General features: G+C 37.6%; 2 protein-coding genes across 7 annotated transcripts; both read left to right on the top strand.

Moving 5' to 3' along the window:
• Positions 1 to 685: 685 nt before the first annotated feature.
• Positions 686 to 7,970, top strand: LOC113679228 (monocarboxylate transporter 10). 2 transcript variants are annotated; one of them, XM_027196180.2, is made up of 6 exons: positions 686 to 994; positions 2,733 to 2,908; positions 3,336 to 3,582; positions 4,595 to 4,910; positions 5,914 to 6,283; positions 6,787 to 7,970. In XM_027196180.2, exons 2-6 carry the CDS (start codon positions 2,743 to 2,745, stop codon positions 7,038 to 7,040), a joined length of 1,353 nt encoding a protein of 450 aa, XP_027051981.2. In that variant the 5' UTR covers positions 686 to 994; positions 2,733 to 2,742; the 3' UTR covers positions 7,041 to 7,970. The 2 variants fall into 2 exon arrangements, with proteins under 2 accessions (XP_027051981.2, XP_089055949.1); XM_089199823.1 differs by lacking the exon at positions 2,733 to 2,908 and having other exon boundaries at positions 857 to 994.
• Positions 7,971 to 8,549: 579 nt separating this feature from the next.
• LOC113665932 (uncharacterized) lies at positions 8,550 to 22,470 on the top strand. 5 transcript variants are annotated; one of them, XM_027181667.2, is made up of 19 exons: positions 8,550 to 8,794; positions 10,777 to 10,844; positions 11,672 to 11,783; positions 12,721 to 12,805; positions 14,238 to 14,309; positions 14,526 to 14,559; positions 15,131 to 15,217; positions 15,714 to 15,770; positions 16,275 to 16,337; positions 16,444 to 16,503; positions 17,404 to 17,484; positions 17,864 to 17,944; positions 18,232 to 18,279; positions 18,377 to 18,424; positions 19,193 to 19,267; positions 20,003 to 20,099; positions 20,767 to 20,813; positions 21,835 to 21,874; positions 22,329 to 22,470. In XM_027181667.2, exons 1-19 carry the CDS (start codon positions 8,626 to 8,628, stop codon positions 22,340 to 22,342), a joined length of 1,338 nt encoding a protein of 445 aa, XP_027037468.2. In that variant the 5' UTR covers positions 8,550 to 8,625; the 3' UTR covers positions 22,343 to 22,470. The 5 variants fall into 5 exon arrangements, with proteins under 5 accessions (XP_027037468.2, XP_027037469.2, XP_089055953.1 ...); XM_027181668.2 differs by having other exon boundaries at positions 8,551 to 8,794; positions 14,241 to 14,309; XM_089199827.1 differs by lacking the exon at positions 8,550 to 8,794 and adding an exon at positions 10,022 to 10,338 and having other exon boundaries at positions 14,241 to 14,309.
• Positions 22,471 to 25,442: the final 2,972 nt, after the last annotated feature.

Here is a 25,442-nt window from a genome sequence, read left to right as displayed (position 1 = left end):
TACCACATGGCAATAAACTCGTCTTGAATTCGCAATCCAACAAAAATATGACCTTTGACCGAGTAAAAGAACAGCGGAAACCGATTTTTTCAAGTCTCTATCTGTCCGCAAGAAAGCAAGCTTTCCGTTCGTTTGACATAAACACTCAGATTGAAAATTCTCATATTTCAGACCGTCCCGAAAATTAAATAAGATAAACAAAAAAAGAGAAAGAGACAGAGACAAGAAAAAAAACAGAAAAGAATAATTTCGCTCTCACTCCTAGAGCTGAGTTCTGTTTTTTCGGTAAGTTTTCCTATTTACTTCAACTCTGTTTGCGATTGAACAAATATGTAAACCCCGAGGTGTTTCCGGTCTCACTTGAGATTGCCACGAAAGTTTGCAAAACGTCACTGAATCATTTACTTAAAGAGTATAGTGCCGTTGCTGGCCACTCCGTTACTCTATTCAGTAGCACAACTATCATGTAGTAGAGGTTTTCAGTCTCAATTTTAGCAAACGTGCTTGTTACCGCAGTACACATCAGTTTGGAATTCACGTGATCGACTAAGTGAAGACTTTCACGCACAAATACAGCTCTCTACTGCGAAATGCAGAAGTTTCATCTGGTTTGAAAGGGAAGAAAGATTCTTTACTTATTTACGTTCGTTGAATAGCATACAACTATTTCTTGTTTCAATAACAGATGGGGCCGAATCATACTCGTTTTTTTTTCTGTAACTTTGGCTTTAATCACGCATCACGTGTAAACCAATGCCACCCTCCCTCTCGGAAGTCCTTGTTCGTTCATCCGTCTCCGGTTACCTCAGGCCTGCGATCACCTTGACCTCATTTTGTGAACTTATGGTCAGTCAGTGACGAATGTTTCAAGTGGTTGAGACGTGAGAAAAATCGAGTTGGCTGTTTACACCCTTTTTGATTGTGAGTATTCTTACCTCAGACAGTCTGGTTTCCTTCTCAGTATCCTACCAAGCGAGCTTAGGAGAAACAGAAGGTGAGCTAAACTTTGGTCTAGGTAACTGTGATAAATAAGCTCAAGACAAAATATTTTCAGTCACATTGGAGTTTTCTTTCTGCTCTAACCTATCCACAATACCTACGGCGTCTGTAGTGTAGAGCAGCACGTATAATACGACGAAGCGCCACAACTGAAGAAATATTTCAAATGTTTAGGGCAAATAAGGCTTACTGTAATTTGCGAAACGAAACAAAATGAAAATCTGTAATTTGCGAAAATGGAAATATGCTAATAAGGTTAGTGTCGTGTCACGCATTCGAATAACTATTTATCGACAATCCTTACTTTTACGAGGCAACATGTGATTACTTTTTTATAACATAAAGGGCAAAATTTTTTTTTTATTACAAGGGTCATTTATGAAATTTCGTATCACTGAGGTCATTTTAGTGTTCAGTCAGAGTCAATGAACTGTAAAACTCACGTATTAGCTGTACGGAGTTTTATTCTTGTCCGTATAATGATCAGTACACGTCAGGGTATGCTAAGAAAATACCAGGACCGTATACACATGTGGTATAATTCCTTGTTGTTCAGTATTCATTCCATTACACATTATGAATACTGTGTGTGACATACCAAAGCAATGCAACCAAGATTGCTAAAAAAACATTCGCCATCGATGAAATTATAATACTTGAAGGAACAATTTGAGCCGTTTTTGATGTTTTTTTAAACGTTTAAAAATTATTCAGAGTCAAGTGGGTTCTTAGCTCCTGTGATACTTGATGAAATATCTCCAGCAATATTCAAAATGGCGTAGCAATGACTGAAGTTGTACACATGGCGGCTTGAAGCACATGAGGCAGCAAATGTGAGCAAATTTTCGACAGTAACAGCTGACTCAAGGCACTTTTTGACTTGTCACTGATTCCTAAATTTATTTGTTGTTTCCGCTCGTCTCCCGAGTCGTAGTCGTCCAAACATATGCGTTATTTACAGAGCATGAGGTCAGGATGGTTAGAGATTATATCACTAATTTTTTTCCGGCTGTCGCACGAAAACATTTCTCCAGTGTTCTGTGCCTTTTTGTTTTCATTTTCGCCTATTTGTCTCAGTTCTTTATTAAATTCATCGTTCTCTCCGTCGAAATGAGACGTAATTGTTTCAAAAGCCATTAAAAAAACGAAACAATTTTTCGCTATTGTTAGACGACCTAAGAACAAATCAATTTCAAGTGATTTTGTCTGAGGAAGTTACCAAATGAACGAAAAATGCCTTCTGTCTCAGCCAATCAGCATTCAGAAATTTTGTCCTTTATGTTATGAAGCTAGAAACATAGATAAGCAACAGCCCACAGCACCGGCGTAAGTTTCTGCGTCTTACAGGCGGACGGCGGACAAGCGCACGAGCGCGAAGCGCGAGTTACGCGTGAGGGGAGGCGGCTCGCGCTTGTCTCCGTTTTACTGAAAAACGCAAAAAAAAATTACAACTGTTCTTCAGGCTAGAGAAGCAACCACTTTTTGCGGTTACTTTTTCCTATAGGGAATGTAAGAGTAAGCCAGATTGTTAAACAAATTCTCCCTTTCAGTGCCATAGGATACAGAGAGAAGTGTGGAGAATTTGCATAGTGATAATAGTTTTACAAAACTTTTTCGGTCAAACCGTAGTTACAACCAGTAAGTCTTGATTTGACTTTAAAAAAATCCAAAAAATTGGCTTTTGAATGTCTACCGTATTCTTATTCTGAATGTGTACCTTCAAACGTTCCCAGAATTCCTCGGATGGATATTACGTCTTCTGTTAAGTCAGCTCCAGATGGAGGATATGGCTGGTGTGTCTGTGCAGCAGCTTTTTCAGTACAATTCGTCCTGGCTGGAATACAGAACAGCTTTGGAATTCTCCTTATTTACATCCTGGATGAATTTGGCAATGGGAAGGGCACGTCAGGTACACGGACCATTTATACGAGGAATTCATCTGTGGCCTACAGATGACATGAACTTGATAAATAATGGTGCACCTCCACTTTTAGAAGCAAATGCTTATGTAAGATTAGGGTTTGAGCTCGTTTTCAATTAGCTGCGGCTTAAATAAGACGCTAAACCACTCGCATAGATGGCATCGCAGCTTGTTCGCAGCTTACGTAAGACGAGAACTTACACTGCGCTGGCGCAATTTTTTCCCATGTTTGCAATTGCGGCCGCATGGTGGCACAGTGGAATATTTTCTTTAAATTCCCTGACGATGCCGTGGATTGGCGAAATATTGGAATAAAAGAAAGGAACACAGTAGCTCACAGTAGCTTCTATTTTACAGTCAATTTTCCATAGTCCCCCCCTTTAACTAAGACATGCTTATTGCTGTTGCTTCCTAGCATGGGTGGGTTCCATTCACCTGTTCGCTCTGTACGCTATGGCTCCGTTTGTTACCATCGCTTGTGACATCTGGGGTTGCCGTATCACCGGATTTGTTGGTGGTTTAGTCTGCGTGATTGGTCTGGTGGCATCGTCGTTCGTCACCCGGCTCTACCTGTTATTTGTAACATATGGAGTGTTGTTCGGGATCGGTGCTTCGTTGGCGTACATTACAACTTTTAGGATCATCTCGCTCTGGTTCGACAGGTTAGATTTCGTCAGTGAATGATGCATAATTTCTTGCTCATCAAAGTTTTTTTTCCTGTTATATAAGGGCTGTGGGAGCCAGAAAATTGAGTCTAGCTCAAGCCTCCTTTGTTTAAATTACGATATCATTGAGCTGTGTGAAGTTTGGGAGAGGGGGGTGGGGGAGGGGCATTGAGATTGCGGCGTTGCCGTGATACTCCGTGATTTTTTAGAGCGCTTTTCCATTCACTGTCATAAAACCAGAACCAAAACAATCTGAAAAGCCAATCATAGGAAAGAAAATATGACGATTAGTCAATGAAATATCAAATTAAAAACAAGAAAACTGTCTGACGCGCGGGAAAACGCGAGTGACCACGTCGTGATTGGTTTTAGTCAATTTGATTCTGATTGGTTTAGAAAGTGGTGCGAGTTTTCTAGACCAATCACAAAACGAAGTAAAGCCATCCCGGGTCACTTTCGCCACTCAATCGAAAATTACTTTTGTACATTATTTGGGAGAATAAAATCCCACTTTGAGGTATTGCCAAACTCCTATAATGTGCTTCAAATGCTATAGAGTGCTTCGCCTGCGTCATGAAAAGGAACACTTATACGAAATTTTTTTTCACAGCCAGAAGATGGCGAAGTAACAAGGTGACAGTTAACCGGAAACATCAGTGAAAAAGTCAAGCACTTCACTGCTTAGGTGTTACATGTGTCAAACACTCACTATTTTTAAAGAATAGGTTCAAGATTTTTTTTGTAACTATGTTTACAGAAACCAGTCTGACGTGGCTTCTTACCTTAGTAAACTGAGAAATTAAACAATAGGAGCAGCCAAATTTGCAGTAGCATACAGAACAGCGGTAATTGTTTTGCGTTTTACAGGCGAAGAGGGACAAGTGCTGGGCAAGCGCGAGGGAGATAAGAGAAGTTTAGCGGGGGAATGATTTAGATACAGAGCAACAGAGCAAAAAGGACCAATTCGAACCAGTCAAACAAAAAGTTTAAATTTTCTCTTTGACCGTAGGAAATTAGCACTGACCAATGGTATATGTAGTACTGGTGCATATTCCGGTACCATTGCCCTTGGGCCATTTCTTCAGCGGATGGTGAAACAAACGGGACTCTCCAGAACCTTTATAATTTTGGCGGGAATCGTTGCTCTCACTGCAGTCTCTGCCCTTGCGTATCGTCCCCCACCCAAACTAGCCAGTATGGGCAAGAGAGACGTCCAGGTCAAGAAAATATTCGATCTAACACTATTAGAAGATAAATCTTTCCTAGTGTTTTTACTAGGGTTAGGATTATACGCCAGTGGCTGTTTCATACCTGCTTCGTATGTGGTAAGTAAGGAATGTTCATTTGAGGATGTGGTTCATATTTGTGCTTTAACCCTGTTATTTTTTACATCATATCGACCCTAAATCAAACATTAAGGGCACGAGATGAGGGAAATTATCACTGACTAAAGAAGCTCTAGACTGTGAAGCAAATTAGCACCTTTGGAACTGTATGGAAGAATATATGGAGAACGTGCAAACTGATGATAAGGTGTAAAAAAAACATGTACAAACACAGGATGTGAATTTTACACTCAAACCCTGCACAGTGGGAGTAGAGCCTTGTCTGTAACTGAAAACTGCATTGGCAAGTTGACAGAATTCTTGAGTTTATGCTTTTTATATTATTTCACTTTTGGATCAAGTTCCAGTTGAGTCTAGAAAGTGATTCAGAATAGCATTTCTTTACATTACTTCACCAACCACGCTGGTTAAATGTTATGATTTCAACAATCCTTTGTTTTGGAGATTGACACTCAGTCGTAAAGCGCTATGACTATCTGGCCAGTAATGCAGTAAATAATTTGAACCCGAGGTTAACATTTGATCGCCGCGGTTGTCTTACCGTGTTGGTCAGGGTGTTCTTGAGAATGACTGACTTTGAGAGAGGTGAATGACATTTTGACAACCTTAGTATCATCAATCAAGTCATCATATATCAGTTATCATATATGTTATTCACCAGCCGGAAGGTCCGTGAGAAAAGAAAAAGTCTGTGACGTGTAATTTGATAAGTCAGTTTTCTTGTAATGTCACAACAAATTTTCCGTTTACTGTAACTGAAAAAAATTTTGAATTTTAGAGAAGAGGTTAAGGTAAAAGTAAATCTGGACTGCTCTTGACCAGCCTGGTTCCCAGGGCCCCACTTCTTCGATCCCTTCCCTTCCTCTCTCTTTCTCTAAAAGAAGGGAAAGAGAGAGACCCTGGGAACGAGGTTCGCTCTTGACTAGCTCGTAATAGTCAAACGCCAAATAAAATATCAGCTACTCTTTTCCTACATTTTCAGCCCTCATTTGCCAAGGAGTTAGGAGTGCCAACACACAAAGGGGCTCTTTTGCTAATGGCCTGGTCAACATCATCAGGTGTTTTCTCCTTTTTGACTGGTAAACTTGCTGACAAGTTTTCACGCTACCGTGTGGAGATTTTTCAATGCGCTATGGTCGGGGTCGCCATATCCACATCTCTTTTGTCGGCAGCATGGAGTTTCCAGAGTTTCATGGGGATGATGGTAATATACGGGGCTTTCGATAGTGGCTTTGTATCACTAAAAGCAGTAGTTGCTGAAGACTTGGTTGGTAGTGACCAGGCCTCCAGGGGTGTTGGGATCATGTTCGCGGTGCTTGGTATCGCTTATTGCGCAGGAATTCCATTGGCTGGTAAGTGCTTTGGATACTACAAATTACCAAAGCAAATATCTACCGGAAGGGATCTTTCATCAATCGATAATCGAGCCATCTACTCCTTCTTTTATCTCGTCACATGAGAACCTCGCAAGTCTCTGAGATCGGCGTTGAAAGCATAAGGCCATTAACTGAAAGCAAGAGAAAATAAGAGCTATTCAATTTATCGCCACTGACTTGAACCAGAAGGAAACCAGTCAAGGTAGTCGGGGTAGATGGAGTTCACTCGTCCCTAGTCTTGTCGGCTTTACTGTCAAATATCAACAAATCTTTCTAAGTATGAGTAAAGATCGATAAAATAGACACGGATTGTAAATGAAGATGTAAGATGCAGGCTTGATTTCTCAATGCGCAAAAAGTTATATAAGGAAAAACTACATTCGGCTTTCAGTAATAAGCCTCTAGTGGGTCATTGAAACCTCGACTGTACCATCATTCGTATGTGTTGTTAACTTATCAATGTCTTGCTCTTTCCCCAGGTTGGATATACGACTCTACAAATTCATATCCTTGGAGTTTTGTTGCGGCGTCCGTTTTTAGCGCTACAGGCTGTATCCTGCTTTTTCTCATTCCACTGCTCCAGAATCTAAAAAATGTAGATCATGTCGGCCCCCTGAAAGGGAGGGAACTTCACTCAGACGCAGATAAACTCAAATTCTTACCTACACCATTAATAACTGAAATATCCTTTCAAAGTGTGGACATAAGAACGTTACGAGAAACATATTTATGATGTTTTGTATAGTCGACATAAATAAAGAGTGAAATCAAAGTGCTCTGTGAGCAAACTCATGAATTGACACATGATTTTTTAGATTATGTTTAATGTTATCTGGTTTAGGGAATTTAGTGGTTGATTGTCATATTTAGAGTACGAGCAGTAGTTCAGTGTTCGCTTATGTAGTAAAGAAACAAAGTAACGTTGGGATAAGAAGGCATTACAATTGAAATGATCACGCTTTTACATTTGACAAGGTGGATGATGTCATGTGTTTTAAATGTCTATCATTTTTGTTTCTGGTTCAAAAGAAAAGGTTGGAAGTAAATGTGGGTAAAAAGTGAAATTTACTGTCTTTCGTTGTAAATATTAGAAAATCAAGGCAATTCTGTCGTAATGAAAACATTAACGATTCCCTCTTTATCAAATGAGACAAACGGGAACGAGGTTTGAGTGATATAACTAAGCCAAGCCTGCCACCGTCATTTTGGATCTCCGCCTGGGTAGATTTAAGTCACGTGCTAGGCAACGTATAATCAATAACAAGATAGAATTTCATTTCAGGCCTATTTATCAATTTTGTGGTGTGTAACTTTCGCATTTTAGTACGTTGTATGTATGTTGAATCTTCAAATTGTCTTGAAACTTAAAAGAAAATTGTTCTTTAAAAATCCACTGAAAATCGGTAGCTAAAATTGTTTGTTTAGATGTTATTTGATTTTCGTGTTAACTTGTTATTTCGTCAGTCGCCGGCATCTTCTGTTACTTCACACAGGAAAAACACACGCGATGAAACATGATCAATTTTGTCCTCAATCTCACGCTATAACAGAAAAAGCTTTTGAACATCTGTAAACTCCGAGCGCTTCGCAGTAAGTGATATTTTCAATGAATCTTCGGATTGTTTTCAAGTTCAAGGATTGTAAATTACAATTTTATGAAAAACGAAGGTTGTTTTGTTATTTCAGTGTGAATCCTTGCATGCCTGCCAGTCGCTGGCGCCGCTAGTTGAAACTAAAACGAAAAAAAAAAACTCTTTTAAGATTATCATTGGCTTCTTTTTCACCTCACCACCATTCTTAGCAACAAAGGTCGCCATTTCGTCTGTTTATTGCTCGCCAAAAACTACCAAATGCACTCAAAAGCCTAAAATCTAAAAAAAGTTTACAGGAATCGACCAATCGAGCGAGCGAGCGAATGCCATTCTCTACATCGTATATATAACTCGCTTTTGCGCATGCGCGCAATTCACGAGTTAAAAAGGGGGTAAGTTTCTTAGGAAACTGTGGTGCTGCGTCAGTGGGAGAGTATAACAGGATAATTTGGTTCTATCGACCGAGTTGATAACAGAGATCGGCCAGCGTTAAGAGTTTCAAAGCTGACGTTTCGGGCGTTAGCCCTTTGTCAGAGCAAATTGCCTTTTAACAGCTGTTGACACATCGCTTATACAACACGATTTCTGTTTTTCTGCAACTACAACTGATCTGTCTCTATATGAATTATTTAAGTTGTTTCCCCGCTGACCACTCGTATTACGCCCTTTTTCCCTTCCACCGCTCGTCGCCCGTGACGTAGAAACTCCCGAAAATTACGGGGGAAAATGTCGGGTAAAACATCTCAAAGAGCTCTTTCAGCAGCTATATCTCAGGGAATTTTAGGCTCTCCGTCTCTTACTTATGAACCAGGAAAGCCCAAGCATGCAGGTCTGTTTTACGATCTCGATGAATTCGAATCTGGACTCGACAGGGCAGAAGAAGCTTTTGGTAAAGGTAAACAACTCATCGATCGATGTCATTAGTTCAGGGGTCTTGGGGTCGCCAAGACGGAATTGATCCCGAAAAATGTTTCATAAATTCCGCAAATCGTACCATTTCATCCCCAAAATCCGCTTAATGACAGTCAGATAAATAAAATGTGGAATGGCACCCGCTCGCTCCCTCGATTGGTCGATTCCTGTAAACTTTTTTGTCGATTTAAGGCTTTTGATAGTTTGTGGCGAGTAATAAACAAACGAAATGGCGACCTTTGTTGCCAAGAATAGTGGTGGGGTGAAAAGTTTCAACAAGCGGCGCCAGCGAAAGGCAGGCGTGCGAGGATTCACACTGAAATAAGAGAACAACCTTCGTTTTTCATAAAATTGTGATTTACAATCCTTGAACTTTGAAAACAATCCGAAGATTTGTTAAAGATATCGGCTAAACTTCAGAATACCCCGCAACTCATTTACATGTGTCGGGAGGCTTTGATAACTTACTCCGAAGCGCTCGGAGTTTACAGGTGTTCAAAAGCTTTTTCTGTTGTGGCGTGAGATTGGGATAAAGTCGATCATTACATTTCGTATCGTGTGTTTTTTTCTGTGTGAAGCAACAGAAAGTGCCAGCGACTGACGAAATTACAGGTTAGTATAGGTAATCACATGAGGCCAAGTACTATTAAGGATTAATTGCACTTGAGTTTTCAAAATTTTCCAAAATTGCCCGAGTCGCGAAGCGAAGAGGGCAATTTGGAAAATTTTGAAAACTCAAGTGCAATTAATTCTTAATAGTACGAGGTCTCATGGGATTACTTGTTTATCAATAAAGGGCAAAATTTACACGAAGGAAAATCACGCGCGCAGTCTATTTTTATCTGGGAAGCAACGGATTAGCAATGCAACAGATTAGCCAATCATTAACAGGTAATCATGCCCTCTTGATTACTAAAAATGCCCTCGATTAAGAAAAAAATGCCCTCTCTCTCAACCAATTAGCGCTCAGTAATTTTGCCCTTTATTGATAAAGACGAAAATCAAACACTTAAACAAATAATTTTGGCTACCGATTTTCAGTGAATTTTTAAAGAATAATTCTCTCTCAAGTTTCAAGACAATTTGAAGATTCAAAATAAATATTACGTACTAAATGCGAAAGTTATGCACCACAAAATCGATAAATAGGCCTGAAATGAAATTCTATCTTGTTCTTGATTATACGTTGCTTAGCACGTGACCAAAATCTACCCAGGTGGACATCCAAAATGACGGTGGCAGTCTGGGCTTAGTTATGTCACTACAACTTTGCCAAATTTCTTCAGGCACATTAAAATTCAATAAACGTATGAGAGCCAAGCCAAAAATCAGAGCAATTGCCCGCCTCTAACCACCTCAAAAGCCTGCTCGATTTCCGACATTTGCTCATCATCTGCCATGGACACATGATGTGGACCAAAGATGTCGATCATAAGCCATCGATTAACAGGGTTGTCTGCCCAAGTTTTTTTTTCTGGGGACTTCAATATGCAAATGAGTCACTCACTCACTAAGAAATCTTCAGAGGTTTGTTATCAAATGTAAATGGGAGACGGAGAAAACCTTGACACTTGTTTGGAGTTCTTTTTTCATATTTTCCCTCAAAGCTTTGCCTCTCAGCAAAATATTTATTCTTCTGTCAGCTGTGGACGTTACCAGTCACGCAAAGGTGTTTGTTCACTAATTATTTGTTCACACAATAACATCAGTAGATTTCTTTTACATACTCTTCTCTTTGTGCTTACTATTCTTTCTCTGTGGTGCTGATGCAGAGAATTTGCTGAACTATCAAGAGTTTCTTTAGTTGGCAATGGTTTCCTTTATTCTGTTGACCTTAATGTTTGATACTGTGGTGATATTGTCCAAAGAAATAAGTCACTCATAGTAGTAAGAAATTTAAACTGTGGCTTTTTCCTTTCATGGATGAGCTAAAGGTTATTAATTTTTTTGATGTCTCTTTCACAGATGTTCTCCATGCAATTGCTGTAAAAGCCAATCCTGTTTCAGCTATGCTAAAGATTATTCTTAAAAAGGCATGTAACTAAAATTTGCTCTTCAATTTCATCCTCATAAAACATTACTCCAATGAAGTAAGTTCATTTAGGGGTGTAGCTTGGAAAGGGGGGGAGGAATTGGCTTCCCATAATTCTCCCTTTGAGGAGAAAAAAATTTTAATCGGGGTGGTGAAGACTTGTCAATCTTAAGAAACTGTATTACATATTAAGATCTTTTTCAAATCTAGAAACCCAATTTGTTGTTTCTCCTTGCCATATGAATACAAACCTGCTTACATTCAAGGACAAGCAGTGCTAAAACTAAATCATGTAAGATGTGCAGAAATTGTTAACAACATACCCCCCTTTCAACAATTTTTTTATCTTTTGCACCCAGTGACTACTCTGAACCCTCAGCTGTGGATATTCCCCATACTGTTTTCTGTACATTTCTCTCTCTACTGACAGAAGAATTTGTCTATCAATCAATAGTTGTGTTTGAGTTGTTGGTCATTTCCCTTATTCTAGTGACCCTAACCATTTACGCCCTAAATTCAGTATGCATATTCTCCATACTGTTCTGCAAATTCCTAAGGAACTGACAAGGAGAATTTGATTTACAATCAAGAACTTCTTCAGCTGTTGATCATTTACTTTACTCTCGTGACCTTACTGTTTGATTCATAGGTGATATTTAAGGGAGAAATTAGATGATAGTCACTCTCAGGTAAGAGTGACAAAAGGGTTCATTTTTTATTTAGTATTGATACTGTAAAGAGAAGTTTGATGTTAATCATTCTTGGAGGTTGTGTTAATGTATACACCCCTAGAATACCAGAAGCCAATTTGTGTTATCGTTTATCTAGGGTCATGGTCTTGAGTGTGCTTCAATCACGGAAGTGCTACATGGCATGGATCTTGGATTTCCTCCTGAGAAAATTGTGTTTGACTCACCTGTGAAAACAGAGCCAGAATTGAGTATGACTACTATTGAATATTATGTGAAAGACTAACCAGTAATCTTGTTAATTGATATGAGACCATTGCAAAGAGGCTTTACATTGTATGTAGTAGCATTAAAAATATGTACAGTTTTTATTGAGATAAATTTCATTATGAACTGTGGATGAAATTCAAGTGCAGAAATGATCCCTGCAAGTGGGCTGTAAATTAACCCTTAAACCCCCATGATCTGATTGTTAATTCTCCCCTCTAGCTGCTACACATTTACATGTAAATTAATTATGAGAATTTGGTGCTAGATCAAGATAACTTCTACCTGTTAAGTTTGAATATTCTCTTTACCTGTTTGCTGGATAATGTAAGGATATTATAGGGAGAAGTTTCATGTTGATCACTTCTGGGAGTTAAAGGGTTTAATAAAGTATTGCAGTTCTTCTTATTCAAAGCCTTGGCTCCCAGATACTAGCTGGGTGCTACTATCAACTGAGCTACAAAGCTTCATGTTGAGGGTGAGGCAAATCTTAGTGGGCTTTTTGTTCCCTCAAAGGAATCTGAACATAATTTTTAATGAAATTTCATTGTGACCTTTGGATGGAAATCAAATGCAGGAATGATCCTTGCAGATGGGCTGCTTTATTCTTGCAACTGCAGGAAAAATGCATGAAATTATTCAGGATTTGACAGGAATTAAATGCCTATGCCTCTTAAGTATCTGAGAAGCATTATTTTGAATCCTGTTTAAGGCTGAATTTTTTTCAGTCCTCTTCTCTGCAGTTGCTAAAATTGAAGTCCACCTTGGTTACTAAATTTTAATACTTAATTTGTAAGATGTGAATTGTGTAATTTATTTGACTGTCATTCAGCGTGTTTCAATGTTCATGTATGTTTTCTCACAAAGAAGGAATGAGAAGGCTTAATTTGATGTTCACTCTGATTAATTGCACTGTTTTAGAGTTTGCTTTAGAAAATGGAATTCATGTAAATGTGGACAACTATCAAGAACTTGAGAGAATAACAGCTATAATAAATGATCAAGGGTAAGTCTGGGTAATTTTATCAGCTGGGTGGTGATATGAGAATGATTGGATCAATATCAGTATCTGGCCAACTGCCCACCTACCCCTCCCCTAACTCAACAACAGTCAATTGACGACAAATTGAGGTTAATGTTGGGTTAGGGGAGGGGTAGGTGGGCAGTTGCCCAGATACTGATATTGATCCAAATGATTTATCATTAGTATTGTATTTCACAAGTATCTTATTTAAATAATTATACTACATGGATTGTTCTAGAGATTTTCCTCTAAGAATAATTTGAAATTAGTAATGCATTTCACAAGTATCCTGTTTATACATATTGGGTGGAATGAGCTATAGAAGTATTAATCAATCAGTAAATGGAGTGAAACTGGATCAGTTTGGCACAGAGGGGTTGAGCATAGAGGTGCCATGTAAATCACAAAGGTGAGAGGGTGGGCAATAATAGCTCAGCTACTTTTTCTCAGAGAACTGAGGTGAATAAATCCTTGTTGTGGAACTTTAAGTAGTTGTTTGTAAAGATATTATAAAGAAGTTATCACATAGATATTTCATAATGAAGGTGGTAGACTTCTTGGATTTTTTTTAGAGATTTCTTCTGTTTTTGATCATGACTTTTTTAATAAGTTCTCCACTCTAGTTATTTCTCATAAATTATAACATTCTGGAAGAGTTGAACTACCACTAGTCATTTCATGCTACAGAAACTGATAAAAGCTTCCAGCTGGATGGGTCACTGTTTTCTTTTTCGCTAATCATTTTGAAGAGTTGTAATTGGACAGTGTAATCAGACAGTTGGCTATGCTCGGACACAGGTAATTGGACAGTTGAAGCAGCCAATCTCATTCTCAAGTCTACCCTGCTAAACCCACCAATCACAGAATTGATCACAATTAACCATAGCAACAACCATTTATCCTTAGAAAAAGTGGGGAATTTCCAAAATGGAGGAATTTCTAACTTTAAACATCATCTCTTTTGGAGATATTTGTTGTAGATGTATTTGTTTTTTGGAAAATTGTTATGGTTATGATTAAATGGTGACGGGACTTTGTGTCTTCCAATTCTGTCACTCTGTAATCATGCTCATGACTGACAAATCAGACTCCCACTTTGTGGTTTTTCGATCTTTTAATAATTACTTGTATGATTACAGACTGAATTGGACTCCACTCGGTCCTATTGCCATTATTAAATAGAAATAAAATGAACTAGCTGGGGGATACAAGGCTGTCAAAGAGACTGGAGTAAGTGGACTGTGATCCAGAGTTTGCAACACAATATCATGCTTCCATGCTGAAAATTGAGCCACCAATGGTAATATTTTTGTTTTAACAGCCCTTTTATTGGAGGGAAAATGTATGCAATAGTGGAATTTATATATTTATTGAGATTTTCTTGACATATATCCTTTTGTATTCTTTGGTGTGGTAGACAAACAAAATCATCAGTTGGAATAAGATTGAAACCTATTCTTGGGGTTGGTGCTGTTAAAGCTCTAAGGTGAGCAACATGCTAGTAACTAAAATTAGATGAAAAATGTAAATAATTATGATCAATGTTGCTGACTGTGTAACATTACTTTGACAAAATCGTTTAATGATTGTGTATTTGTTGTTTGGTTGATTTGTTGATTTGTTCTTTTGTTATTATTATTTTTTTTGTATGTTTGTTCTATAATGTATTTGATATTGAGTTCTGTAAATTTCTTTAATTTAGTACATGTACAGCAGATTCAAAGTTTGGAGTCCAGGTGAATGCAACAAGATTAATATAACACATCTGTAGAAGAATACCATTTTTGATAATTTTTTAACAACAGTAGGAAATTGGGGTTTTCCCTTCCCCCTTTGAATAATTCTGGTGATGAACTTCTTGAGGTGTATATGAATGTATGTAGAATAGTGCACTGCACAACCTTGAAGTGTTGTTATATGACCAGTTCATATATCAATCTTCTTGCTGATGTACTGTTGTCCCCTAAACTCCCAGGATATGATTACTTGGTATTATTTCTCCCCTCTAGTTATTACACATTTCCTTAAACATTTGGTAGGAGAATTTGGTGTTAGATCAACAAAACACTCACTACTTGAGAAGTTTGAGTATACGTATTACCTATTTGGTGGATATCGTATGGATACATTTATTACAGGGAAAAGTTATGTGTCAATCAGTTCTTGGATTAAAAGGGTTCAGAGAAAAAAAAATCCATGAAGAGACCATGAGACACAAGAGAATCATATTGCCATTTTGTGCCAGTGATGATGGTAACAACTCGAAAAATAAATCTATGTTAAATTGTAAATATTGTTTTTGAGCAGCTGACAGATTCATCAAAAGAAGAAATCATCGGCTGGTATTTGGATCGCCCTTGGTTAACAGCAGTTCATATACATATTGGGTCCCAGGTTTGAAATAATTTGTGGATATACATACTGTTACAACTAAGTAAACTTACTGTAAAGCAATTTATTTGGCTGTCAAGTAGATTTTCTGACTTGTAAAATAGTATTTTCTTAAACTGATAAAATTAAAGGTGGTCTCTCAATTAAAATGAATGGTAAAAGTCTTGGCATGCTCTACTTCAGTTAATCATGTGCTTTTTAAATTTCTTCTTTTACCCTTTACTCCCTAACATGAGTGTGCATACTCCCCATACAACTCCTTAAGCATTTCCAAGGGTTCTGACAAGGAGAATTTGTTCAACAATCAATAGCTTCTTTAGTTGGTGATCATTTTCTCCATTCTCATGACCTTAATGTTTGATTCAGGGGTGATATTGTAAGGAGAAATTAGATGCTAGACACTTTTAGGGGTTAAAGGAGTAACTTTCATATATTCCCCCTCCTCTCCCCTATTTCAATGTTGCCTGGTGTTAAGTGTTTTGTTTCCATCTGATTTCAGAGTTATGACTGTAGTGATCTTACCTGTGGTGTTAAATGTGTTGTTGACTTTGCTTTGGTAAGGACATATCGTCATCTAAATAAATATTCTCTGCTTCTAAAGTTATACATGCACTGTTGTTCCTATGGTAAAATGCACCTGTTTTTGGTGAAGTGTCCAGTAGTATAATATCCCAGCTATTTCAATCAATCAATCAATCAAAGCCTTGACTTCAAAATGATGATTGTTAAATAGCTTGTGGGTTCATTTCAGGTCTATTTCATTCTACTTCTAATGGTATTTGGCAAATAATGTTTAAAACTTGTTCAAAAAACTGAGGACAGTGCTATCTGTGTCTTTCCTACTTTTTTATTAACTTTAACATAAATTCTGGAATATTAACAATTTCTTTGAGGAGTTTCTTCAAATGCATTCATGTAACTCTAGAAAATATTGTATTATAATAATTGTATAACATTTTGCTTTCTCGTCAATTTGTTTATTAACCCTTTTAATTCCCAAGATCTGGGAGTATGTAGTAATATGATCACTAAATTTTCATGTTCTGGTTTTTTTTTTAAGGAAGTGAATGGAAGATTAGGAAAAAAACAGATCCACACTATTGATATTGGTGGAGGATTACCTGTAAGTTTCTACCTGAAAATAATAATGGTATAAATGGTAACTGAGTATTTCAACTTTGCAGCCCTTGAATTCAAGTGTTTGAATGTCAATTTGATACTGCATACAGGCTAACTTGGAGGATGACACTACTCGACCATCATTTCAAGATTATGCAGAGACCCTGAAAGTAAGTATTGTTGTGTGTGAAATAAGTTCCATGAATTAATTATTCAATTTACTCTTGAATACATTGCAAATTTCCAGTACAAATAGTAATGTAGTTTACTTAATTTAAACTTTTTGTGCTTTTTCTTACCGTGAATTAAGCTATCTGTCAGTCTGGTATAACATTTGTTTTTGCAAATCTAATTCTATATTACTTAATTCAATAAGAAATTAATTAATATTCTCATTTGGTGGAAAATAAAGTTTAGTTTAGTCAAACAATCCATTTTAAACACCTTAGGGGAAAGGAAGCATTAGATTGAACTCATTTGGTTGTCTGTTGGTTTTGAGATTAGTTGGATTTTTCTGAAATGAATGTGTTGAGCATAATTTACCTATCAATGGTTTACTTCAGGACTGGGTGGGGGGGGGGGGGAGCAACCTCGGGGAAATTTGATGTTTTCAGGTTTTCAAAAGTAAATTTTCTTTCCTTTGGGTTTCCATTGTATGTTAAAATTCCATCTCTGGGAACCAAAGATGTTGTATACCAATTTCACAACAGATTTGGTCAGGTGACTTCCAAGATGTTAGATGTAATTTATTTCCAGTTTTCCTTCCAAGATGGTGGTTAGGTCAAAATGCCAACCATAATGCATTGTGCAAATGTCCATTAATCCCTTGCCAAGTGGCATCCTCTCAGTCAATCTCATCTATAGGGGAATAAATAAAAATCTTCAGAGTTAATCTTCACTGTCTTCTGGGCAACATCTTTAGTTGATGAATGATACATGAACCAATCTGAGAAATTTAGCCAGTTTCAGGCACCCAGTTTGTAAAAGGGATTCAAAGAAGGGTGAACCTCCCCCCCCCAAATAAATATTATTTATTTGCTCACTGATGCTAGTAAAAATAATTTTATTAGAAAGAAGTTCCAGAACTTTTCCCTAGCTATGGGGCTTTCAAGAAAGTAATTACAGAATTTGGTCAAGCATTTAATGCGAAGGTACTGTATGAACAGATGTAATTTAAATGTTAAACTAAAACTTTTTGTTTTGGGTTTTTTTTTTTTTTTTTTTACTTACCCGACGAATTACACCAAGAAGCAGGGACATTAGCCAAAACCTGTGGCTGAGAAGGCGACAGTATTCCAGACATATTGGGTCAAATCTTCAGGTCATCTTTGGGATATATTAACAATATATTTGGAAATATTTGGAACATGTACACAAAAGACTTCTTTGGGTTTGATTAGGTTCTCCATGATTAATGTTGGTTATATGAGAATTAACATTTCATGAATTTGAAACGATGTTTCTTACTCCTTCCTGACGAGAAGAATTGTTGTTTTGTTTAGTTTGACTGCGTTTTTTATTTTCTGTTAGGCTGGCTGGCTGGTTAGTCGAGTGGAATACACAAAGAAGGCTTCAGACAACCTAAAAATAGTTCTTATACATTTTGGAGCGGTATGTTGTGCTAATAATAGGAAATTGATGTAAATTATGGAATCACCAAGAAATCATCAGGCCGTGGATGACTTAGTGGGTATAATTGGAGCTGGTCACAACTTTGTCAGTTAAATCTGTATTTAGTCCTGCATAGCTATGCATAGATTTATGGCAAGCGCACTTTTTGCTTGGGCCATAAATCCTGTTTTCTCTGATTTGTTTCTTTCTTTGGTTTTTTTGTTTTGAAGTAATTCTATTAATCCTAAAACTGTCACTGATGTGATGAAATACCCTTGTGTTAATAGGATATGATGACGAGGACGTGTTATTGCCCAAACGTCCAGAAATACCAAGTAGGTGCATTATACAAATATAACAGTACCCAATTTTCAGTTTGGTCGGGCAGCTTTACATGTAAAGCCTGATCTTGAAGTATTCTTTTTTTGACAGAGACGAGTTGAAGTTTTTAGCGAGGAAGGACAATTAAAAGAAGGAGAGGTATGTACACGTAGTTGTAAGTTAACTGCTGAAAAAAATCATAACAAAGAACTGAAGATCGATTACATTTTGATTAGAACCTTTTTGGTAGCCAAATAATTACGTACAAAAGTTATACAGTTATGAAGCTTTTTAAATCCCAGTCGTTTTAACCCTTTAAACCCTAAGAGTGACCAGATTCTTATTTCTCCTCACCATATTACCCCTGAATCAAACATTAAGGTCACGAGAATCAAGGAAACGATCACCAACTAAAAAAGCTCTCGAATGTTAAACAAATTATCCTTGTCAGCGCCCAAGGAATTGTACAAAGAACAGTACGGAGAATGTGCTTAGTTAAACTTTCAAGACACAGTCAAACCTCCACTGACCGTCATCTCAACGCCCCACATCACTTCACTCTTGTTTTAGCCATTCTTCAATGGCCATCTCTCTGTAAGGGCAGTGACAAGGAAAGAAATTAAACAACAAGCTGATGTTTTTCCGCGTTTCGGTACGGAGTTAACAATTCACGTGCACTGAATGTGACGTGCGGAAAGCATAATTTAAGCTAGGAAAAAATGGCTGTGAGGGAAGGTTTTACGCCACAATCGGGACTTATCTGTGAACCTATTAATGTAGTTAGTTAAGGAAACTTTACATTTGTCAGGGAAAAGTCAGGGAATTTAAGAAACTTTTAGCTGTTGCAACAAACCATTGGTTTCAAATAGAACTAACCATCAGGAGTTAGATATGTCTTTTCTTATAGACTCTTTTTTATGACCACAGAGAATGCGCTATAATATTGCCGGCCCTCTGTGCTTTTCTGGTGACGTAGTAAAGCGAGATGTACTTCTTCCGACGGTAAGCCTCAAGTTATGTAAAATAATTGGGAACTCAGATCTGTTGACTTAGCTCTCGCTGTCTTCTTTTTATCTTTAAATACCATGTAGCTTGAAAATTTTTATTACGATAACACCAGAAAAGTTAAGAAAAGTGATAATGATATGAAAAATTCTGCAAGTGAGAATCAAGTGTCAAGTTGTATTTTTCAAATTTTTGAACGTTCTCGAAGTACTACTGTATCCAAAGATCATTTATGTAACTCTCCTCGGTATAAGGTGACAAGTTAGAAAGTTTATCGTCAATCAGTGCTCTGTTGCTTATGCAAAAAATTGCAGGATTAGTTCCGTACGGAAATGATATTCATCTCAAAACTGGAAAACCTGGTTCTGCAAAACGTTAAACGTTACTAGTTCGTGAAAAATTCCCACAAAACTTTCAGTTGCATGTTAACAAATACACTTAATCTTTTCTACCATACACCTTTGAAATTAAGGAGTGTTTCAGGTCAAGCGAGGCTCCTTTTTTCAGTTTTTTTGACACTGTTTGAATTGTTCTTACTTATTTTGTCGCCAAGATCCTAAACCTGGCTTTTGATTTGTGACAATGTCCTCTAAATATGGATTAAACGAATTGGAAACTGTTATACAGTACTTAGTTTCTCTAAAGTGATGGAAATTTAATGCACAGAAGTGTGCGTCTACCAGTCTGATGTAAAATGCAACTATTTAAGTTAACAAAGTTGTCATTTCTTAGGTTGAAGAAGGAGATTACCTCATTCTACATGATTGTGGTGCAAATTCCCTATCACTTTTTTCACGACATTGCAGTCGTCAAGCACCTGCTGTTTTAGGTAGGCATGGACTTGATGATTTAAAGACCTCAGTATTACTTAAACCAAGATGTTTCGACCTAAATGTCTGTGAGGTAAACAGGATAACTTGGTTGTTTTTTTCAAGTGTTATGTTATTTGATTTTTAACAACACATTAATTTTTGTGCGACTCTTTGCATCGCGTAGTTCAAAATCACGGGATACTTATCACGCAATAATCCCCATTTACGTCGATATTTGTCCTGCGATTATTTCTGTCGAAAATACCAAAGCCAGCGGGGAAAAGCCAGCTCAAGAGTTTCACTTATTCATCTGTATTACTTTACATGGAAGAAAAGTGAACTTGTTTTGTAGAGTCCAGTGGTAGTTTCTTTAAAAGGTTGATCTCAAATGCTGCTCCGAAAAGTTCAAAAAAGTCAACAACATTTGCTGTCGACGCGCGATGGGAAAATGAATGTGAGAGTTGTAAAATAAATAAACCCCGTTTCTGGCTTGCTGGTTCGTTAGTTGATGATGTCCTTGGCTGAGAGATCATCTTCAAAATTTCACATCTGCTTTCGAAGCTTCGCTTCTCGGCCAAATATTGATCTTTCGGACAATCTTTCAGCCGCGCACATTATCAGCCGCCTGAAGGGGTTGACTTACCAACAAGTGTAAAGTTATTGAATTCTGCTTACTTGGTCTAGGTTATCGTGTGCTTGAGGATGGCAGCGTGAGCTTTGAAGTATTAAAAGTATGTTTAAGTTTTTCATGATCACAGATAAGTTTATCACATATGAAGTTTACAAGTGGCAATTATGAGCAAATAATTTTTTATCTTTGACTATTGTGTCACAAATTGAGGCCTTCTTTTAGTCTTTGATCTCAAGGTAATCCGTAGAGGTAAAGAAATTTACAATGGAATGTGGAGATTAATCTGGGATTGCCTCGGGTTTGCGTTATTTCGTCATGTGATTGGTCCAGGAAACGCACCCTTTTTCTGAACGAATCACATTGAAAACTTAACTGTGACTTAGTCGTTGTGTAACTGAGGAGTAGCATTTGATGGTGTAGTCTGATCGCGTGGGTGAGGGTAGTCCTAAGAACGATTTTCCTTTGATGATGTCTCCGCTAAAGTTGTCGAAACGTCATTCACTACAGCGGAAATCAGTTCCTTCTCAGAGCTACTCCCGCAGATCAAACTACACAATAAAATGAGTCGATCACTCACGTTTACCTGCGCCTCAGGCAGTTTTCTTGTCTTTACTTTGAGTCCTTATTGGTTCCTTGTAATATTTTCGTCCTGTTCTTATTGGCTGTTGTGATTATTTTGTTTGTTTTGTTTTGTAACAATTGAAAAGAGCTTCGTCGGGGTCAGCATCAGCTGGAAAAATTTGAGGTTGGGTAGTGTGACATTTAGACAGAATTGCTCATTTAATAGTCATCGTTATCCTCATTACCCATCTACATCTCATTGTATTAAGAAGTTTTAAGGAAAATTTTATAGACATTACTCTTGCGGAGATTTAAATGTATATTTTAAAAACCTATCAATGGCTCTTTTGCAGAGTTAAATTATCCACAGGTCAAATAAATTTTATTTCATTTATTTATTAAAAATCTTTAACACGAATATATTATGCTCTCCATCTCCTCCCAAGCAGCCAAAACTAGAGCTGATTGGTTGTCTGATGATTATGACCAAAGAATTTGTTGTTGACTTGTTAAAGCCTGTTTAACCAGTTGGCATAACTACCATACTGTTGTGTTTTTAGGAAGCTGAAACAGTAGATGATCTTCTAATATTTTGGAAAGGTTTGTTCCCTTTCGTAACCATTTACACGCTAAAATCAGTATGCATATACTTCATACTGTTCTCTAGGCATTTCCTAAGGTGATGATAAGGAGAACTGATAAAACAATCAAGTACTTCTTTAGTCAGTGATCTTTTTCTTCATTCTTGTGATCTAAAGCAACATAGGGCTGATATTTTAAGGAGAAATTCGAAGCTAATCACTTGTTAAGGGTCAAAGTGAAGTACAATTTCAAGAATTAATTGACTGATTCGTAAGTTTTCACTCAAAATTACTTGTCGTCAGTAGGTGGTGTAAAAATTATTTTCAAATTAGTGTATGCCTAAACCTATTTGATGCGCTGAAGCTGTTGTAATTGGCCATATTTAGCCAAATGAAACCGCAGAATAGCCAGTAATATCCCCCGTCCACAAGCCAATCATACGATTTTAACACTATCTTTTTGAAATTGATAGGTAGAGATATGTAACCAGAACCAGACAGGTGGACAGAAGTGTTATCTACAGATACAGAACTTGTCCTGGTCACTTTTATATTTTTAATGAAGGATAGTGTGTAATTGGAAGGGCTTGACCCTCAAATAAATATGAATAAATGTTTGTCGTGTTTGGGAATGCAAGCCCGGCTGGGAACGCTTTCCACATTTAGGAAAAAATTTTGATTTGAGGAAGGGGGGGGGGGGGGTGTGGTGCTGAGGCTCTCAAACCTTTAGCTTGTTCAAGAAAGAACCCCTTCATGTAATATTCTGCCATATTTTTGAGACAATTAACTGTGTAAATTATACATCGACCTCGGGGAATCTAGTGTGGCATCTTGAGACAGAATTCTCAGAATTCGATTTACAAGAACTTTTATCGCCCTCCAAGAGCAAATTTGACACGGAAATTGCTTTACCATTTTGGAAAGACGGCATCTGAAACTCACGTGCAGCATTGCTGAATAACGTTCACATGATCCCCATCTTAAGTTCAGAAGGTAACGATGGATGGTTTCCTGTAATAACACTCGTGACAGACTTTAAATGTTTTTCTTTTTATTTTGAATTAACATGCCAATTGGGAGCTGGTCATTATGTTGGTTCCAAACAAACCCGTGATGTGATGAATAAATGACTGTGACTATATGAAAATCATATATGTGAACTGCGGATAAAGACGTGAATATGGTAGATGATGGAAGAGCACCGCACCGGTATCGTGGAAGTCATGGGTTCAAATCCCATACAGGCCTGAATTTTTTTAAGGCCTTGTTTTCACTACTGCTCAAGTAGTGTTCATTACTGCGAAGGTCACTTTCACATTGACATTTCCCTTCTTCTTGTGACGTTAATTTGTTATTCGGGGATGATATCGTAAGGATAAATGAGATGCTAGTCACTCTTAGGGGGGGAAAGAGTTAAGGAGGGTGGCATTGGTATTATCGGTTTTGCGGTTTTGGCTATTTTTTAGATCATTTTCTCGGTTTTTGTGCCAAGAAAACTTCCGTTTTTCGGTTTTTGTGCGGTTCACTGCGGTTTGCGGATTTTCCGTTTTTAAGCACTTGGTTTCGGTATTCGTAAAAGACACTAATGCGTTTTCGGATTTGGTATCCGATGCGGTTTTCGGTTTTTGCTATTTGAGTTTCGGTTACTCTTTGATCTGAGTGGCAATTATGCGCCTCCACAGATCTTGAAAAGCCGCGAAACCTCTGTATGCTCCACTTGTCACCACTGCATCGGATCGATTAGAGTGTTTATAACTGGGATGTGAAAATTTATCGGTTTTGACGGTTTTGCATGCGGTTTTCGGTTTTTCCACCCGTTTTAGAAACTTGAGGTTTTGATTCATTGATGAACTTTTACAATTTTAATCCATTTTTTATTTCACGATCAATGATTGTATCCAGACTGTCACAAAGACTGTTCAAGAAGATGGAAAATTAAACATCAAACATGTCGAGTGCATTGACGTTTCACCCATGTTTTCTTTTTCATCAAAATGTCGGCAATTTTTTTAAGCCGTCACAAAGCTGTTGAAGAAAAGAATTTAAAAAGCAAACGGAGAGCAGTAGAAAACAGTAGACATAAGTTGAAAGTTCATTAAATGAGGGTGTGGCTATTAGTTTTCAAGAAGCCATTGACCATATATCATGCTCCAATCAACGCCCTCCCCGGGAAACTCACGGGAATTTGACCGTCGCCCGTTCCCGGAAATAAAATTTCAACCTTGGCGGGGAATTTGAACCGGAACCTGCAAGTCTTTCCAGCGGAATAAACGTGTTTTGTCTTTCAGTATGAAGGCGTTTTAAGAAAAAAAATCACTTGCGTGGGCAGATAGCTCAGAAAAAAGAGTCCACAGGAACGTCACGGTCACTAAAGTACTAATCTTGCTTTTTACAAGAAAATTGAAGATCAATTCCAGCGCTTGGGTAGGGCATTTGTACACAACTTTGGCCTTGGGAGGTGGGAACTTGAACAAACCAATCGTCGTGCGCATCAATGTAAGTTCGTGACTCGTCGGAAGCTTTCGGAGCAATCTCACAAAATGACGCGAGAGAGCAGGAAATGTTCTCCTTGCGCCCGCGACAGGTTAAGGACACATCTCTCTTAGGTCATATGAGAGAAAGAGATATGTCCCAAGAGGAAAAAAGAAGATATAACGTTTGAGTCCATTTGCCTTCGATGTAAGTTTCGTGTCAAAGAAATGGAAGCATTGTTCCAAGGATATAAAGTTTGCATGAGGAATATAAAAATTTCACGAGGAGTGTGAAGTTCATACAGGAAATTTAAAGTTTGTAAGAGGAAAATAAATTTTGTGCGAGAAATATAAGCTTTGTACTAGCAATACAAGCGATAGGAATTATAAATGTTTGTTCGCTCCCAGCATATTTTTTTGCAGCTCAGTTGGTGGTGGCACCCTACCAATTTCTGGAAATTCGGGTTCAAATCCCGTCGAAGCCTGAATTTTGTTCAGGTTTCCTTTCTGCAATTTTTTTAATTGTACCTCACCTGGGAAGAAAATTTTGTTTAACTTGTATGGGACCCGAAGGTCAAAAAGTTTATTTATTTTATTAAATAGTGATATAGAGTTTGTGCAAATGGTGGGCCTTACGGGCCATCATTAAAAATAACACCTTAAATAAAAAATAAGGATGAGCAAAGTTCTGAATAAGGATCAAGAACAAAACACGTTTAAAGAAAGTGTACATGTGATGTGAATCATGGGAGGCTTGTGCATGGATCGTGCCGTTCCATGGGTGTAATAATAGCTGACAACATCCACAGAAAAACCATCTCTAAATAGAGAACTCTTTAAAAATAAATCCATGACGGCATGCTTAATTTAGCAAAATGATATGTTCATCGTTTGCATGACGTCCAGGTTATTTTTTTTTTTTACCTTGCTTGCTTTTTATAGTAACTTTTCTTCAAGTTGACCTCCTCGCTCTTCTCTACAGTTCAGTGGATCTTACTGACCAAATAGATTGCAGAGATTTCAATAACTTTTTCCGTAAGCGGCTACCGATGGTATAAACCCGAACACATTAGCCTACTCGCATGCTAAACATTTGGTGGTCAGAGGTCACCAAAT

Source organism: Pocillopora damicornis, chromosome 3 (assembly GCF_964200805.1).
Source record: "Pocillopora damicornis chromosome 3, jaPocDami1.2, whole genome shotgun sequence".
Taxonomy (NCBI): Eukaryota; Metazoa; Cnidaria; class Anthozoa; order Scleractinia; family Pocilloporidae; genus Pocillopora; species Pocillopora damicornis.
This window is presented reverse-complemented; position numbering and strand designations above follow the sequence as displayed.